This window comes from Balaenoptera borealis (assembly GCF_965194805.1).
Source record: "Balaenoptera borealis genome assembly, chromosome: X".
Classification (NCBI taxonomy): Eukaryota; Metazoa; Chordata; class Mammalia; order Artiodactyla; family Balaenopteridae; genus Balaenoptera; species Balaenoptera borealis.
Genome location: NC_138881.1, coordinates 59,140,814 through 59,159,031, shown reverse-complemented (window position 1 = coordinate 59,159,031; position 18,218 = coordinate 59,140,814). Strand labels below are relative to the sequence as shown.

The window sequence follows — 18,218 nt, the reverse complement described above, 5'->3', positions numbered from 1 at the left end:
TTTTCTATTAAGAGGTAGGGAAGCTGAGGGGAGAAACTTACTGTGGGGAAAACTCTTACTCCGAGGGGCCATTGGTGAGGGCAGTGACTCTGTGATGGGGAACCCTCATGGAACCGGGGGAGTCCTTTGGGAATCCGAGGAGCCCAGAGTGTTAAAGGGAGCTTAGAGAGGTGCTAGGCCAGCCCTTGTTTGCTCACAAGGAAGCTGAAGCTTGGGGAAGGGAATGCCTTGCTACTAAGTGACAGAACCAGGAGTTGAACCCAGCTTTATCAAGTGCCAGCCTGGAGCTCTTCCTACCACAGCTGACCGAGGGAGAGGGGGCTACCTGCTTCTTGGGCGACTGATGCTGGCCAGGAAACTGCTGCTGCTGCTGTGAAATGTTTGACCTGTGTTAGAGGCATCTCTGGGGTGGGAGGCATTGATTCCTGAGGGAAGGAAACTGGGGGATGCCGGCTACCCTCTCCGACTTGCGAACTTTCTCTATCATTTCCTGTCTCTCCAGGAGGAGTTGTCGTTTTAATCTTTTTAAAATCAGAGGAAGGGGCCCAAGGAAACTTTTTGAGGGAATGTAGATGTTTTATAATAGATCGTGGTCATGTTTACGAAACTGCCCACAATTACCAAAACTCAATAAACCGTATACTTAAAATGGATGAAAAAATCACATCAGAGGAAGGGGTAAGTGAATTAGAGCCCAATAAAGCTGTTATTAAAAAATGGGGGGGGGGAGCCCCAAACCAAAACAACAAAAAACAGGAGAGAATGGCCCCGGGCCTGGTTTTGCCCGGCCTGGGGGGTGACGATCCCTCCTTGGCAGTTTCAGCTACTCAAGTCACTATCTCTTTTGCCCATTCCTTTCTTGATCAGCAAAAAGCCAAGGCCAGCTCATCCAGGGGTGGTCAGAGGTTGCAGGAGAAAGAACTTCACAAACACACAAGCCACCTCTTCGTTTACTGTAAAATCCTGTTTAATGTGTAACATTTCAGGCAGAGAGAGGCCTTAGGGACCAGAGGCAAAGGCAGCCCTGACCAACCCCCACTCCAGCTTATCTGCCTGCTTCTCCCTCCCTACCTCCTCCACCCCAGACATGTCCTCCTTTTCCTTGGGCCGGCAAGCACTGTTCCTCCTTTTCTTGCGTTTGCTACCCTCCCTTCTCCACCCACACGTCCACAGCACCCTCCCTCTACTCCACTTGCCCACATCCCTCCCTACTGATGTGACTCCAGAAATAGGGTATCTGACAGCACGGGGTTAAGATTAGTTTCATAATTGGAGATGTTGTCAGAGCATCCTACCTCTGGTCCCCAGTGGTCCCAGGGAGAGGAAGAGGGAAGTGGAAGGGATGCAGGCAACGAGCACGGCCCACACCCCCAGTAGCCTTGAGTGCTGGCGTGGGTGGCCTCCAGCTCCCCACCCCTTCAGCCCCCGAGGCAGAAGGCCCTGGAAGGAAGGGAAGTTGGGAGGGAAGGAAGGTTTTGATGGAGCAATCCCTAGCAGTCCGAGGCCTGTGCACCGGCAGGGGAGAAGGAGGGGCAGGCCCGTGCAGGGTCGGGGACGGGAAGGGAGGTTGCCTGGTCTGTGGCATCAGCAGGCCGAGCAGCGGTCACTCTTCTCGGCCAGCCCGGCCCCGGTGCCGGGGCTGCGGCGCAGTATGTCTTTCAGGGAGCCGTCCTGCTCGCTGAGCAGCTTGTTGATCTCGTTCTGCTTGTACTCAGGTGAGAGGCGGTGGCCGAAGCCCCCGGAGCCCTTGCGGGAGGGCGGATTGGAGCGGCGCTGGGCTCGGCGGGCACAGGCCCGGAAGATGAGGTACACCACCTCGGCCACGTTGAGGATGATGCAGATGCCGGAGGCGGCCAGCATGAAGACGGTGAAGACGGTTTTCTCCGTGGGGCGGGACACGAAGCAGTCCACTGTGTTGGGGCAGGGGTAGGCCTCACATTTGACCAGCCGCACCATGGCGTAGCCAGGGTAGAGCAGATAAAAGACGTACATGAAGGCGGCCTCGAACAGCAGCCGGAAGACCACGCTGATGACATAGGTCCACCACAGTGTCCCTGAGATGTGGACCTTGTGCCTCTTCACCTCCTCCAGGTGTAGGGGGTCCCCGTGGCCCTCAAGTCGCAGCATTTTCTTTTCTATGTGCTGCTGGTGAGCCACGTGCATGGCCACGAGGAGAGCTGGGGTGGAAACCAAGATGAGCTGCAGAGACCACAGACGCACATGGGAAATGGGGAAAAAGTGGTCGTAGCAGACGCTGTTGCAGCCAGGCTGGAGGGTGTTGCAGATGAAGGAAGACTTCTCGTCACCCCACACACTCTCAGCAGCCACCACCAGCACCATGATTCTGAAGATAAAGATGACCGAGAGCCACACTCGGCCAATGGCAGTAGAATGCCGGTTCACACCACTGAGCAAGGTGTACAAACCTGTCCAATTCATCCTGCCTCATTCACACCTGCAAAACATGAGCCACAGAGCAAGCTGTCAGGAAGCTGGGGCCGAAAGCCAGACACCGTAACACTGCCTGACACCCCCTTACCCCTTCCAAGAGCCAGTGACAAGAAAGGAAGAAGGAGAGTCATAGCTTTCCTCACCACCCCCTCTCCCGTGCTAGCCTCTCCTTCTCTTTCTCTTCCTCCTCCTTCTCCTCCTCCCTCATTCACTTGATGACTTGACCTCCCTGAGCCCCATCTCCCTTCTTCGCCTTCATCCAACATTCTTTCCTCTCCTGCCCTTTGCTGCCAGGCCCATCTTGTTCTGCCATCGGCCATCCTCTTTAGCTCCCCCTCCCCCAGCTCCTTAGAGTCTGGACCTGGGGCAAACCCAACAAAGCCTCATTACCTTGGGGAGCGCCTATCCCTGAGGCCACCCAGACAGGTCCCCTATGGTCTCATGTCTGTGCAGGGGGAGTGGTCCCTGGGTCCGCGCCTGCGTCCCAATTCATCGCCGCCCGGTGCTGGGGAGTCATATGCTGCTTTATACCCAGTGTCTGCACAATGGGACCTTTGTGGGGCTCTGAACAACGCCCTTTAGAATTCAGATCAAACGCCCTGACTTCCGCCCACCCTACACACAGAGCACTTGTGTCCCAGCGCCGGACACCCAGCCTGCACCCACCTGTTCTGTGCCCGCCCGGTCCATCGCCGCACCCGCCCCATAGCCCCACCAGAAGAATGGCCACAGCGGGGCGGGCGGGGGGAAGATGGAACAAAGACAGGTGCATGTAAGAGGGGACCCGGGGGAACCAGGAGGCTCTGGGCTGAGGCCCTCTCCGGTGACTCTACTAGAAACTTAGATTCAGCAGGATTTTTCCTAGGCTTAGATCCTCTCCAGGGAATGGGTGAGCTTGAGGTTAGGAAAGGGAGCTCACATTTATCAAGCCAGGAACTGTGCTAAGCGTTTTCCCATACATTCTTTCTTTTGACCCATTTAGCAAGCGTCTAAGGACTGTTACCCCAGTCTTTCCAGCTGAGGAAGCTGAAGCTCAGATAAGTTAAGTAGCTCACTCAAGATCACACAGCTGCAGTGTTTGAGTAAGATGAAACACAAAGGTATCCGCAGCAGAAGTCTAGGCTCTTTCCACGGTATAATCCTTGTGCTTTTGCAGATGGTGTCCACAAAAGCGAAGCCTGGCAGTTGATGACAACAACAGCAGCAGCAGCAGCAACAAAAGCAAAGGCTAATGCTACCCATAAAAGCACAAGAAACAAGGAAGCTGCTGACCAGTGAGTACAGTCCAACTCCAGTGTCATGGAGCAAACCCTGACCATCCCTCCTTGAGCCCATATCGAGGGTGGCCAGGTGGGGACAAGCCAGGAGGAGAAAGCAAACGTTAAGCAAGCAAACAGAAAGTTAGAAGATGGAATAGGTAAGAGTCACCTAGCTTTGGGTCTGAATCCTGGTTCTTCACTGGCTACAACTTTGGGCTGAGTTACCGAACCTCTGAGTCTGCCGTGTTCATCTATAAACGGGGTTAATACCCAGGGTTACGGTAAGGTTCAAAGAAGCAACCTGCAAAAGTTCTTAGCGCAGCTGCAATTTCATAGTTGGTGATCAAGGGAAGTAAAAACCTTATCAGGAAGAGAAAACAATGTGGCTTCGGAGGAACTAAGTGATCTGCCAAACCCAATATCCCTCTTTTTTCCTTCCCAATGCTGTTGTTGACCTATAGTGTCTCTCTCAGACAGAACAGACTGTTCCATTGCTGCCCTGCCCCCAAGTCAAGCATACATCGTAACTCCTGGTTTCCTGAGCTTGTCGGTTGCTCTAGGGAAGAAATTCCCCTCTGTCCCTTAGGCAGGCAAAGAAGGCCTCCTTCTCCCTCCCACCACTTCTGCCATTAAGTTGCAAGGAGATCATGCTGGAAGCCGGGAACTGGCTGTGAGAGCACACAGGCCTGGACGCAGGGGCAGTGGTTGTTGTAGGGGAAAGGGTAGGGTATTAGCGCTGGAAAAGCTGGGGGGAACGGAACGCAATGACAGGAACTAGGGGACGAAGGGACGGTCCATGGGAGATAGATTACTTCTCTGAACAAGGTTTCTTCATTTAGCTTAACAAAAAAGCCTCAGCCAGTTTATGCTGTGGGCCTAAACCAGTGTGGGAAAAGCAGGGACGCAGGTGCCCTTTCTCCCAAGCCTGGGATTCTGAAGGCACAGCTGCTACAGGAGGTACCCCGGGAAGAAATGCTTCATCCAGTGAGACATGTTTGTTAGAGTCAAAAACAGGTGGTCGAGGAGCATTATTAAGAATAACCATTTCCTGAGCCCCTCTTTCGTGCCAGGCCCTTGCACGCACATGATCTCACGTGAACCTCAGAACAACCCCGTGATGGAGGTGTTATTTGTAATCCTCATGTCACAGATGAGGAAACTGAGGCAAAGGAAGGTGAAGGGACTTACCCCAGTGTCACAAGGGTCGTGCAGTGAGTACGTGCCAGAGCTGGGATTTGAGCCAGGTCAAGCTGACTCCAGAGCCCATACTCTTTCCCATAAGGCTTTACTGCCTCAGCTACAATGATCATTTTTCTTTCTATGAGTGCGTTTTTAGAAACAGAGAGATCGAAGATTGGTCTGGCTTTTATTCTCCTCTAGCCCTTCTCCCCTTTCCTATAACTCACAGCTGTTTTCCTCTCCTCCCTTCCCAGGGCTTTCGGCGGCCTCCTGATTTGTTCTGTTTCCCCTTCCTTACCTTTCTCCAGCTGCTTCCTCAAACCCCAAAGCAAACTTCATGTGTTCTCTTCTCTCTGTCCCTCAGCGGTGCCCCACAGACAGCCTGGCCACCCCTGAGTTTCTAGGTTCTTGTAGCTCTCCGCCTCCCATCTTCTTGAGCCCTCTGGGACATAGCCAGGAGCTCCCTTTGGGGCCCCTAAGGACCCTTGTGCAGGCACTGGGATCTCAATTTTTGCTCTCCCTTTGGAAGGAGAGCTGATCCCTATGTCAACATCAATACCTCAAGGGTTTCACTTCAAAAACATCCAGGGGACTTACCTGATTTTGAAATCCAAACTGTTTTTGTGACTTTGGGTTAAAGTCCAGGTATTGATATGCTCTGTGTTGCTCCAGGAGTGTTTTGCTCTCATGTTTAATTGGACAAGACTTCTCTGACCATGTCAGGCTCTGGCCTTGTCCTCATATTCAGATTTGCCCAAGCACTCAAGCACAGTTCCAAATCAGGAGATTGTCCTTAGTGCCTCCAGCTAATATTATACCCACTTCTCAGACAAGGCAGTCGAGGCTCGGAGAGGTTAAATAATTTACCTCAGTGACAGCTGCACTGCTGCTAAATGGAGTCAAATTTCAAATTTGTTTTCCTCTGACGCCAAAGCCTTTGTACACGGACAACCTCTCTTCCTTAAAGGACACTGCATTCTGAGACCAGGCCCGTAACTCAAAAACGTATACTCCTTTCCACATGTGCCAGCATGCGTGGGTATGCGTGCACACACACACACTTTCATCAAGTCTGTCTCTCTCTTTCTGCTCCCACCTCTTCCCTGTACCTCCTTCCAACTCCTTGTGTCTTTCTGGTTTGGGGAAGAGGGGCCTGGCTGGGCTGGCTGAAGTTACACTCAGCCTCAGACTCCACACTCCCTCCCCTGTTTCACAGGCAGCCTCTGGCCAGGAAAGGACAGGGACCTTTCTCTGAGATCTTCTCCTGAATTTTGGGCTGCCTTCATCAGTTTGGCGTGGCTAAGACCAAACTCCTCCAGCCCTCTGCCTCTTCACCTGCTTCTCTTCCCTGCCTACCCCCTGTGGTTCCACAGCACCTCAGTCGCTGCACTGTTCCCTCCACGCTGCCATACGTATTCTGTGTCCAGGCTTGGGTCAGGGCCAGTCTAGCTCATTCCAGTTTTCTTCTTCTCTCACTCTGCCATGGTCTTTCCATAGAACTGCTAATATCAGCTCCCTTCATCACTGTTTGAACTATACCCTCTTACACCTCCATCAGCTCTCTGACTTCCGGTTGCTCTCTACTTGGGCTTATTATAGCAGCCACCATTTATGAAATACCTACTGTGTGCTAGAAGTGGTCTGTTCCTTGACTCTTATCCTCACTACAACCCTGTGAGCTGTGGGTTATTGTCTGCAATTCACAGAGGAGGAAATGGAGGCTCAAAGAAGCTGAGTAACTTATCACACAGCTGGTAAGCCAGTGCTGGAGCTCAGATTAGGATTCATGTTGGCCCCTCACCAAAGCCTGGGTCCCTTCCCCATTGCTCTGCTGCATCCTCATATATACTTCTCTCCATTCAAACCCCTCTTGTCTCTATTCTCCTCTCCCCATCTCATTTTCTGAAAGTCCATGCATTCTGCAGTACCATTCCCAACAGCTGGAACAACTTTTAAACAGCTGGTGGGGGGGGGAGCCACCCGTCTTTTAGATCTCCCAATCATCAGTTACTCCAAGCTCAGCTTGAGTCTCCCTGTCTCCCTCAAGAAGATGGAAATGCATGCTCCCAAATCTTGGCCCCATTGGCTGGGCCTGCTGAGTGCACTGTATTCATCCGCTGACAGCCCCCATGTTGGTTGCACGCCTGGTTTACCTTCTAATCAGGGAAGGAAAACAGCACCTGGCAGTGCCCAGAGGCCCCACTGAACCCTAACCCTAACCCTGTGTGGCAGGAAATGTCTTAAAGAGATAAACTTGGCCACCCTGAGCTTGGTGGGGGCCCCTCAAGTCTTTCTGGGGATTTGACCCTGTGGAGATGAGGGGGATTCTTGTCTGGGAAAAAAAAGAGTGAGAGCAGAAGCAACACGGAGCCTGGAAAGAGGATGAGTTGAGGGTTACAGAGAGAAACTAAGCAAGCCTGGCGGGAGGGGCCTCAGCCCAGCTCAGAGGGAAGCAGAGAAGGGATCTTAGTGGCTGAATGCTGAGCCCAAGAGAAGGCAAAACCCCGGCCTCTCCCCAGCCCCCGCTTCTGCCCTCCTGGGCCACACCAGCCCACGGGGCCCACCTCCCTCAGCCCCCAGCTTCCTCACCTGGCTGCTGCTGCCCTTTCCCAGGGAATGTCTGCAGGCGTGTCTGCACTATGTCACTAGGTACTGTCAGCCCAGTCCAGGGGAGGGACAAAGAGCCCAGAGCTGGAGCCAGATATGGCCCACAGCCCAAGAGGAACCAGACAAACATTAACCAGCCCTACCTCCTCCCACACACAATCATTAAATAAGATTGATCCCCTGAGCTCCCAGTGGCTTTGGAGAGACAGATCACATAGCCTGAAGTTACTGCCCTGTCCCAGAGGAAGAGGGGCATCATCGTCACCCATGTACGCATATTTAGCCCAGTCTGGGAGACTGAACTGGACCTGGGCTCATCAACAGTCCTCAGCCTTCCCCCACCCCCTGGCCATAGGTAGATCCAATGTGTGGGTGAGCTGCAGAGAGGGTTCCTGCACTGGGTGCCATCCCTTCCATCCCTTCCAGCTCCCAGTCTCTAAAATGATATGACTATGGGGAGAAAAAAAAAAAAGTCATGGGCAATGCTTACTGGCCCCTTGAGGCTGAGGTGGGAGACAACAGTGCTTCCCCCACATGGCAGTACCAGGGTGCTCTTTGGCCGTCTGTTTATTGCCCATGCCCTGAGTGGCTAGGGATGGACCAAAGTATTTCCAATCCCATCCCAGAACCCCAAAACCTCTTCAAAATTGCCTTCTACCCTCGGGGCCAAGGCAGTTGAACCACAGAATGTATCGTGTGCAGCAACAGATCTTGGCAATCATTAAGGTAAACAGAGAATGTCAACCATTAACTGAGGGATCAGTCCAGTTTGAAGGAAGGTTTACCTGAAGATCCTGCTAATTCTGTGACCTGAGTGACAGTGAAGAAATAAGTGAAGTCAGCAGAAACTGGTCCCCTGCCTTCTCTTCACCCCAGCCCAAGCTCACTGCCAGAAAGAGAGCCAGAGCTCCGGCTTCCCTTGGCCATACCCGGGCGTATGGGTACATCAATTGATAAGTCTTTACTGGACACCTGTTGGGTACCCAGTACTGGTTACATGCCAGGGGCAGATGGCAGGAGAGGGGAAAACACCCTAACTGTTCTTAAGGAATTTATCAACTTCCGGAGGAGACAAGACCAAGACTCAAAAGTTGCCATGAAAAATATTAGTGTATGTTCAGTTACGTGGTTCTGACTTGGACTGCTGAGGGAGTTCGAAGAAGGGGAAGATGAGGGTAAATTGAGGTAATCAGGGAAGGCTTCCTAGAGGAGGTGAGGCTTGAGTGGAAAAGTAAAGGATGGGGGGCTTCCCTGGGGGTGCAGTGGTTAAGACTCCGCCTGCCAAGGCAGGGGACATGGGTTCGAGCCCTGGTCCAGGAAGATCCCACATGCCGCGGAGCAACTAAGCCCGTGCACCACAACTACTGAGCCTGCGTGCCACAACTACTGAAGCCCACGTGCCTAGAGCCTGTGCTCTGCAACAAGAGAAGCCACCGCAATGAGAAGCCCTCGCACCCCAACGAAGAGGAGCCCCCGCTCGCCGCAACTAAAGGAAGCCCGCGGGCAGCAACAAAGACCCAAAGCAGCCAAAAACAAATAAATAAATAAATAATATGTGTATGTATGTATGTGTGTGTGTGTATATATATATATATATATAGAGAGAGAGAGAGAGAGAGAGAGAGAGAGTAAAGTATGGGTGGGAGTTGGAAAGGTGAAGCGTAGGGCTAGCATTCCGGGGAGGAAGAACACTGTGAGTAAAGGCACAAAGGTAGGAATGAGTGGGGCATGTCTGGGAGACAGAAAGGAGGCAAGACTGTGTTGGGTGGCTGTGGACAATACCATCAGTCAGCTAAGGGGCTCAGAGCAGGAAGGATATTTAAAGTCAGGTAGAGAATTCCTTCAGCGAGTGTCTGGTAAACTTGGTATAAGGCAAAACTGAGCTAGACACCATGGGGGACAGACTGAATGCCATTCTTTGGCGCTTGGCAGTTCCTGCTGAGAGTACAGGTTGGAGTGGATAAAGAAGATTAGCTTTTCTTGAGTACTTAATGGGTGAAAGGCAATGTTCAAAGTGCTTTGCAAGTATCACTTCGATCCTCAAAATAGCCCTCTGTGGTCTTCCCTGGTGGCGCAGTGGTTAAGAATCCGCCTGCCAATGCCGGAGACACGGGTCCGAGCCCTGGTCTGGGAAGATCCCACATGCCGCGGAGCAACTAAGCCCGTGTGCCACAACTAGTGAAGCACGCGCGCCTAGAGCCCGTGCTCTGCAACAAGAGAAGCCACCACTATGAGAAGCCCGCGCACCGCAACGAAGAGCCCCCCCCCTTGCTGCAACTAGAGAAAGCCCGCACACAGTAGCAAAGACCTAACCCAGCTAAAAATAAATAAAATAAAAAATAAATAAATTTATTAAAAAAATATAGCCCTCTGCGGTATATGTTATTAATATTCCCATGTTACAGGGGAATTAAGGCACACAGAGGTTAAGTGACATAACTGAGGTCACCCAGCTAGCAAGTGACAAAGCAAGATTTGAACCCAGGGAGTCTGGCACCAGAGCTTGTTAGTTTAACCACGACATCACAGCTGATAAGCTCTATAGGTCCCATGGAGTATCTGAGTGAGAACTGGTCTTTGACTCTAGAAGGGTCTAAGCTAGCAGGAGAGATGAGAGGTATACCCGAGTATCTACAACAAGGGAGTATGTCCTAAATGACATACGTAGATATGAGGGGCCAGAAGGCATTCAGATGTAGGAGTATTAAGGTAGGTTTTATTGGAAGAGGCAGAGTGGGACATGGGTCATAAAAAAGATAGAGAGGCCAGGCATTCCAGGTGACAGGAAGCTGTGAGATGTTTAGGGAATGGTGGGCAGACCTGTTTGACCAGAAGAGAAAGCTCCTATAACAGAGCTCCCAGGAAGGGAAAATACAGGTCAATATCAGTGTGTACTCATTGTTTCTTAGAGTTCTGGCATGATTTCTCTAGGGTGCTTGCAGTTCTAAGCTACAGGAAGTCTTTTAGTTTGTAGCTGTATAAAAAATACTGTTGTTAGAAGCCACTTGTCCTCTGCCTGCTTATTGCTGCTTGAACACATCTTCTGGATGGGGAGCTGCTGCAAGAGAGAGGAAAGGCGAGGGGAGAGAAGGGAGAGCAAGGGAGAGGGAAAGAGGGGAGGAAAACGGAGAGGAGAGGAGGAAAACTGTACTGCAGGGAGCAGTGCAAATCCATTTGCTTCTGGTAAGCAGCTAAAATCAGCGTCTGCCTTGAATCCTAAGCAGACTTTCTTCTTACAGTGGACGTTTTGGGGGAATATTAAAATTTTTTTACATCAGACTGTTTATTTCCTCAGATTCACTCAGGGAGATCTTCATTAGATCTGGAAACATACAAGATAAGAGACCCTAAACATAAGCCTGCTGTCTCCGGCGCAGCTCAGGCATTAGCCCAAACAAGGGCTTTCCCCGTTCTGTTCCACCCAGGACCAGGACAGTTGCTGGAAAAAAACTGATCACTTTATTTCAGAGCACATTTCACCAGCAACATGGTCATAGTTCAGAGGTTCTGAACTCATCAACAGAATCAGCAGGCCAGTGGGAGCTCTGCTCATTACACCCCGGAGCAGTGCCGGCTGCCTCGGCACAGCGATCTTGAGGCTTCCCGGGACGGCCTGCAGCAGTACCGCCTTGCATGTGGAGTCCATCATCCAGCCCGTCCCTGGGCCTCATTACCGAACAAAATGTGGCATTTTGTATGGCTTTGATCAATGAGACAGCATTGCTGTATGGCTCAGCAATCAAAGGGGACAGCTTCCCATATAAATGTTGCTTAAGACACACAGGCCAAAAAGATCTTCCCAAATGGGTCCATAAGGTTAAGGAAATGGCTAACCCTGAAAATCTGCAGAACATTTCAAAAGTCCCCACCCCAGCTCAGGCTGTGGAAGGTTATGCAAACTGTTTCCATAAGGGCTGCTAGGGAAAAATGGAAGTTGTCCTGTATTCATAATTGGTTTTGGTTGTCACAAATCCTTTTTAAAGGACACATAATTATAGGAATGAGTTTGTGCCTCAGGAATTCATATTCTTAGAAGAGGTCAAGAAGGGGGAGTTATCAATATTTTTTCAGGAGAGTTTCTGAAGAACTGGACACAGATAGTGCACCAATTCACTTGACATTAAGCATATACCTTTTGCTCTCAGGACAGTTTGGAGCAGGGAACAAAGCAAAGGTGCTTCAGCCCTCGCCCTCAAAAAAACTAAGAGTGTAAAATATCCTGAAACCAGCCCCACATGGTCAGGATAGTGCACTCATTCTACCAACAGTAAAGCTTATTGATTTCTTGGGAGTAAGAGCATTAAGCAGCACCATATCCGCTCCCTGCAGTTTGAAATTCACTTTGCCTCCATTTTTGTATTTTATCAAGACCCGAATTCCTGGGGTTTGAGGAATGGTACTGTATTTCACTGGCGTCTGATCACTGCACCAACAGAGGGTATGCTTGCAAAAGACTCCAGAAAATTCCACATCATTTCAGGTAGCGAAGTGAAACAAGGGTAATGGGAAATTGGAACTTTTGGGCTTCCATCTTAATGCTACAGCTTGATGTCCATTTCCTGATCTTTCTGCTTCGGGGTACAGTGCACTGTAGGACCCAGGGAGCGGTGCAGGGGAAGAAAATTCCTAGGTTGCATCCAATCCCAAGGGGTCTAGACGTAGCATGATAGCAGTGAGGAATCAGAGAGGGGTCCAGCTTATAGCCAGAAAAATGGGGCCAAGAGCCAAGTCTGAAGGGTGAGGCAAAAAGGACACAGAAGAATTTAGCTTGTTCTGCTAATTGTCCAAGTTTGCTAATTGTCCAACCTGATGAGCTGACGCCCTGCCCATTAAGCTGTTAATAGTTTAGTACTTTCTTTCCAGTTTCCTTTCTTTTTCTTTTTTCTTTTTTTGTTTTTGGCCACGCCCCACAGCCTGTGGGATCCTAGTTCCCCGACCAGGGATCGAACTCAGGCCCTCAGCAGTGAAAACTGCGGAGTCCTAAGCACTGGACCACCAGGGAATTCCCACCAGTTTCCTCTCTTTACATATACAACGATCACTGAAATCATACTGTATATAAAGGGGATTTCTTTTTCATAGGATCCTTTTCCAGGACTTCCAAGTAGAAATGTATTGGTCCATCACCCACCCCCTCAAACTGATAATCCAATAAAACATGTAAATCAGGCCCTAAATAGAAGCCCCGAGGCTCATCACTTCTGTCTAATCTTTGGACTTCTCTGCTCTTCCCTCTGTCACCCAAGTTTGTCAACAATAACACCATGAATGCCTCATCCAGAATCCCTCTGCCTCAGCAATCAGAGCCACTGCCCCTCTTATTTCTCTGAACTACCCAGTGCTCCTAGGTCAATACCTAGGGGAGTGCCAGGCTGCTGATGACACCCTGAAGGTCAAGGCTTCTGTTGACAAGCATTGCTCATAGGAGGGATGGTAGGCTGTCTAGGTAGGAAACCCAGGCACTTTTTCCCCAACTCCACCTGCCCCAGTCAACTCTGCTGCCAATTAAAAGACTGATTCCTAGGCCCATTCAGATCCCTGAAATCACGAACCCCATTGCCTTCTGCCTAAAGCTGCCCCCGTTCCTGTTCACGTATATCCGTCTACCCTACCAGGGATACGGAGCCAGCATGTGTGTTACAGGGATTCCTGGATAGCCCCACCAACTTGGATTCCAGGGAGAGAACTGTGGGTCAGAGGGGTACCCCTAAGAGCTTGAGTCCAACCTTAACTCTCATCCATAATGCTTTGAGCCAACTCACCTCCAACCCCAGCCAATACAGTGGTGTGTGTGTGTGTGCGCGTGTGTGTGCGTGTGTGTGCACGCGCGTCACAAGGAGAAAATAGGATCTACTCCTATATACCTTCTTTAAACTGCCAAATCAGTCTCTGCAACAGGCTCTGAGCACTGTATAAAAGAGGGAGCTCTCATACCTCTTCATCCTTTACAGCCTTCATTCTAACTTGCCTACTTTCCTTAATTTGTTCCTTGCACCTGAATAGGACAATCCTGCTCCCAAGCCTCTCAGACAAAGATTTTGTCTCCCTTCTATTTCCACCCTCATCTTGCCTTTTATTTAAAGATTACGGTTCTCCTCTATGGCTTTGCTGCTCTGGGCCTCCTCGTGTGAAAACCTCTCTATTTGGATGCCCCTAGGATCCTTTTCCCTCTGCTCGCCCCAGAAGCAGACACATCCTGAATCAGGATTCCATAATCTATGGGGCCTCTGCTTCAGATAAAAAAGTAAGAGCTTCAGATTCTCTGAAGAGGCCTCCATTTTGGTTGTTTTTTCCTCCTACAAAAGACAAGGGTGATTGAGCTACTTCATTGTCTCCTAGGCAATGGGTGTTCAGTGGCATTGGATTTGCCAGCATGAGGGCGCTTTTCAGAATGTCAAGCGGTTATTGATTGCTGAATCTGTGTTGGTGCTTTAATAAACATAAACTGCTCTTTCTCACTGTTGACATTTCACCTCACAGTGTTGGGGATGGGTTGAGCTGTAGCATGCACTGAGGTTTGGCATTATTCCTAGAGAACAACATTGTCTACAAAACTGAGTTACACACCTTGATAAAGAAGCCCTGACTGTTATCACATGAGTCACAAGAACTTCCACAATGATTTCATACTTATCACAAGCTTTTGGGGAGGGCTCTTTTCCAAGTATTAACCCACACTTTAAATTAGGTAGCCACATACGTAGCATTGGAGTGTTTCACTCAGTTCCAATGATGGTAAGTTTGTCTCTGAGCCCAGAAGAGCAATTTCTGATGTTGATTCCTTGAGCTGGCTGTTGCTTCCAATTCCACACTATGCTGTACCCCTTACACTGAAAATCTGAGTGTCAGAAGACCTTCATAACTTACCCCTCTTCAGGGTGCTTAAAGCCACCACACATAGTGTGGGAGTCTTAAACTGGATGATATCTGAAAGTGGGCTTCTGCCCTATGTCTTTTCCTTCTTAAACACATTTTTTGAATGACATGTCTATACTTGCCGTCTACACTTCTTCATCTCCCGTTCACTTTTCCATTCCTCTCCAGTCCGGCTTCTGCCCCTGCTCCCTACTCCATTGAAATAGTTTTCACCAGGGTCACTTTGTTGCTAAATCCAATGACATCCCTCAGAACTAGTCTTACTGACTCTGAGGTGTTGGATCCAGCTGACCACTCTCACCTTCTCTAAAGTTTCTTCTTCTTTGATTTTTCCCCTTTTATATTAATTTTTTTATGTTTGCTGTTACACAAGTAATGCACGTTCCTTATGGAAAACTGGAAAATACCAAAACAAATCATAAGGATAAAAATAAAAATAGTCTGTAACAGGAGCCTGCGAGCCACAACTACTGAGCCCACGTGCTGCAACTACTGAAGCCCACGCGCCTAGAGCCCGTACTCTGCAACAAGAGAAGCCACTGCAATGAGAAGCCCGTGCACCACAACGAAGAGTAGCCCCCACTCACCGCAACTAGGGAGAAGCCCGCGTGCAGCAACGAAGACCCAACGCATCCAAAAATAAATAAATAAAATAAATAAATTTATATATTTTTAAAAAGTGTTGTTATAGGGACTTCCCTGGTGGCGCAGTGGTTAAGAATCTGCCTGCCAATGCAGGGGACACGGGTTCGAGCCCTGGTCTGGGAAGATCCCACACGCCACGGAGCAACTAAGCCCGTGCACCACAGCTACTGAACCCACGTCCCTAGAGCCCGTGCTCTGCAACAAGAGAAGCCACTGCAATGAGAAGCCCGCGCACCGCAACGAAGAGTAGCCCCTGCTCGCCACAACTAGAGAAAGCCCGCACGCAGCAACGAAGACCCAACGCAACCAATAAATAAATAAAAAAGAAAAAAAAATAGTCTGTAACATCACCACCCAGAGATAACCATTACTGCAAGGTGTGAAACCTTAGTCATTTTTCAATGAAAATATATACTTTTAAAATAAAATTGTCATTATACAATGCATATTACTTTTATTGAGGTATAATTGACATGTAACATTATATTGATTTTAGGTGTACAACATAATGATTCAATATTTGTATGCACTGTGAAATGATCACCACAGTAACTCTAGTTACCACACATAGGTACAGAATTTTTTGTGTGATGAGAACTTTTAACATCTACTCTCTTAACAACTTTCAAATATGCAATACAGTATTATTTACTACAGTCACCATGCTGTTCGTTACATCCCCATGACTTATTTTGTAAGTGCAAGTTTGTACCTTTTGACTCCCTTCATGCTTTTGCCCACTTTCCACCCCCCACCTCTGGCAATCACCAGTCTGTTCTCTGCAATATGTATTATTTTATATCCTCTTTCACTTGCCATTATATGATGACCATTTAAAAACTGTCATTAAATATTTTTCTAAAACATTTTTTAACGGCTACAAAGTCTCCCTTGAATTTTTTTTTTTTTTTTTTTTTTTTTACGGCAGCGTTGGGTCTTCGTTGCTGCGCGCAGGCTTTCTCTAGTCATGGTGAGCGGGGGCTACTCTGTTGTGGTGCGCTGGCTTCTCATTGTGGTGGCTTCTCTTGTTGCGGAGCATGGACTCTAGGTGTGCGGGCTTCAGTAGTTGTGGCACGAGGGCTCAATAGTTGTGGTGCACGGGCTTAGCTGCTCCGCAGCATGTGGGATCTTCCCGGACCAGGGCTTGAACCCGTGTCCCCTGCATTGTCAGGTGGATTCTTAACCACTGTGCCACGAGGGAAGCCCCTCTCTTGAATTTTGTTACACTTTTCTCTACTGGTCTCTCTCTTGTCTCTCTGATTGCTCCATGCTTTCCTTTTACTCTGCCACTTAAAATGTTGATGTTCCTCAGAGTTCCACTCTCTCTGTTCCTGTCACTTTTCAGACTCTCCTTGAGTAGGCTCATCTAACCCATAGCTTCAAACACAGATAGATCCAAATCTGTATCTTCAGGCCAGACCTCACTCCTGGTCTCCAAATATATATATCATGCGCATCTCACCTCTTCTTCTCCCAAACCTGCTGCCCCTCTAGTGTTCCCTTATCCCATTGAATGGTCTCATATCCACCCACTGCCCAAGCCAGGAATCTGGGGAGTCAGCACTAGCTTCCTCCCCTTGTTCACCCGCCTATCACTCCATATTCGATACATAACTAAACCCTGTAGGTTTTGCTTCCTTGTATCTTTCAGCTCTTTCTCTTTCTTTCTATTCTGCTTCCACTGCCCTAGTATAGACTCTGATAATTTTACGATTGGATTAGTAAACCAGTTTCCTTACTGTCTCCCTACCTCCATTCATAGCCCCTTCCAATCCATTCTCCAAACTTTATTCAGAGTGGTCTTTCTAAAATATATATCTGATCATATCCTTCCCCTGCTTCAAATGCCCCCTTGGCTCCTCACTGCCTTTAGGATAAAATCTGCCTATAACACCTCTTCCCCACTTCTTTGCCAACTCTTCATTCTTTGAAACTCAGCTCAGATAGTCTGCCCTTCACGTACAAAGGCTGAGGAGAGGTGAGAGGTAGCCAGTGGCCTTTTATGCTAAATTCAGGGGTTTAGGTTTGGATCCGTCCACTTTCTCTATCCCTCAGTTTCTCCTCTGTGCTGTATATCTCTGTGATAGCACCTATCATAGCCCACCATATTGTCTGTTTACTTGTGTGTCTCCTCTATTAGAATAATACTTTTCTTTTAATTAATTAATTAATTTTATCATTTATTTTTGGCTGCATTGGGTCTTCGATGCTGCACGTGGGCTTTCACTAGTTGTGGCGAGCAGGGGCTACTCCTCATTGCGGTGCGCGGGCTTCTCATTGCAGTGGCTTCTCTTGTTGCAGAGCACGGGCTCTAGGGACGCGGGTTCAGTAGCTGTGGCGCACGGGCTTAGTTGCTCCGTGGCATGTGGGATCTTCCCGGACCAGGGCTCGAACCCGTGTCCCCTGCATTGGCAGGCAGATTCTCAACCACTGCTCCACCAGGGAAGTCCCTAGAATAACACTTTTTTTAAAAATATAAATTTATTTATTTATTTTTGGATGCGTTGGGTCTTCGTTGCTGCACGCGGGCTTCTCCCTAGTTGCGGTGAGTGGGGGCTACTCTTCGTTGTGGTGCACGGGCTTCTCATTGCAGTGGCTTCTCTTGTTGCGGAGTACGGGCTCTAGGCGCGTGGGCTTCAGTAGTTGTGTCACACTGGTTTAGCTGCTCCGTGGCATGTGGGATCTTCCCGGACCAGGGCTCGAACCCGTGTCCCCTGCATTGGCAGGTGGATTCTTAACCACTGTGCCACCAGGGAAGCCCCTAGAATAATACTTTTTAAGGGCAGAGACCGTTCATCTCTGTATCAGTACTAGGTACCTGGCACGTAGTAGGTGTTTAGAAAAATTTTAATGAATGACAATTGAATTAATGATGGAGGTGGCCAACAAAGAAATGAACTTGAGGTTTTCAACCTGTCCTTAAACTGTCAACATGAGAATGCAGGGAATTCCCTGGCCCAGTGGTTAGGACTCTGCGTTCTCACGGGCCTAGGGCCCGGGTTCAGTCCCTGGTCTGGGAACTAAGATCCCACAAGCCACGTGGTGCGGCCGAAAACATGAGAATGCAAATCGTCTTTTATCTTGGCATTACTCCAGGCATCACTTCCAGAATTGGGATGATCTGCAGAGTGGCCTTAGCTAAAAGCTGTGTCCAGTATGTCCTGGAACAGATCCTGCTACTGAGAGACCATAAAGGAGTGT

The 18,218-nt window shown here is 49.3% G+C and overlaps 1 protein-coding gene across 5 annotated transcripts in view; it reads right to left on the bottom strand.

Annotated features, from left to right (window-relative positions):
- Window positions 1-945: 945 nt before the first annotated feature.
- GJB1 (gap junction protein beta 1) overlaps window positions 946-18,218 on the bottom strand; it is a 43,909-nt gene continuing 26,636 nt past the window's right edge. Inside the window, exons 1-2 of one of the 5 annotated variants that reach the window (XM_082377493.1) lie at window positions 7,479-7,617; window positions 946-2,455 (exon numbers count right to left, since the gene is read on the bottom strand). In XM_082377493.1, the coding sequence (XP_082233619.1) occupies window positions 1,585-2,439 (855 nt within the window). In that variant the 5' untranslated portion in view covers window positions 2,440-2,455; window positions 7,479-7,617 and the 3' untranslated portion in view covers window positions 946-1,584. Of the gene's footprint in view, window positions 2,456-2,841; window positions 2,943-5,187; window positions 5,440-5,486; window positions 7,382-7,478; window positions 7,618-18,218 lie in introns of those variants that run through there. The other 4 variants (XM_082377497.1, XM_082377494.1, XM_082377495.1 and 1 more) reach the window with 4 other exon arrangements.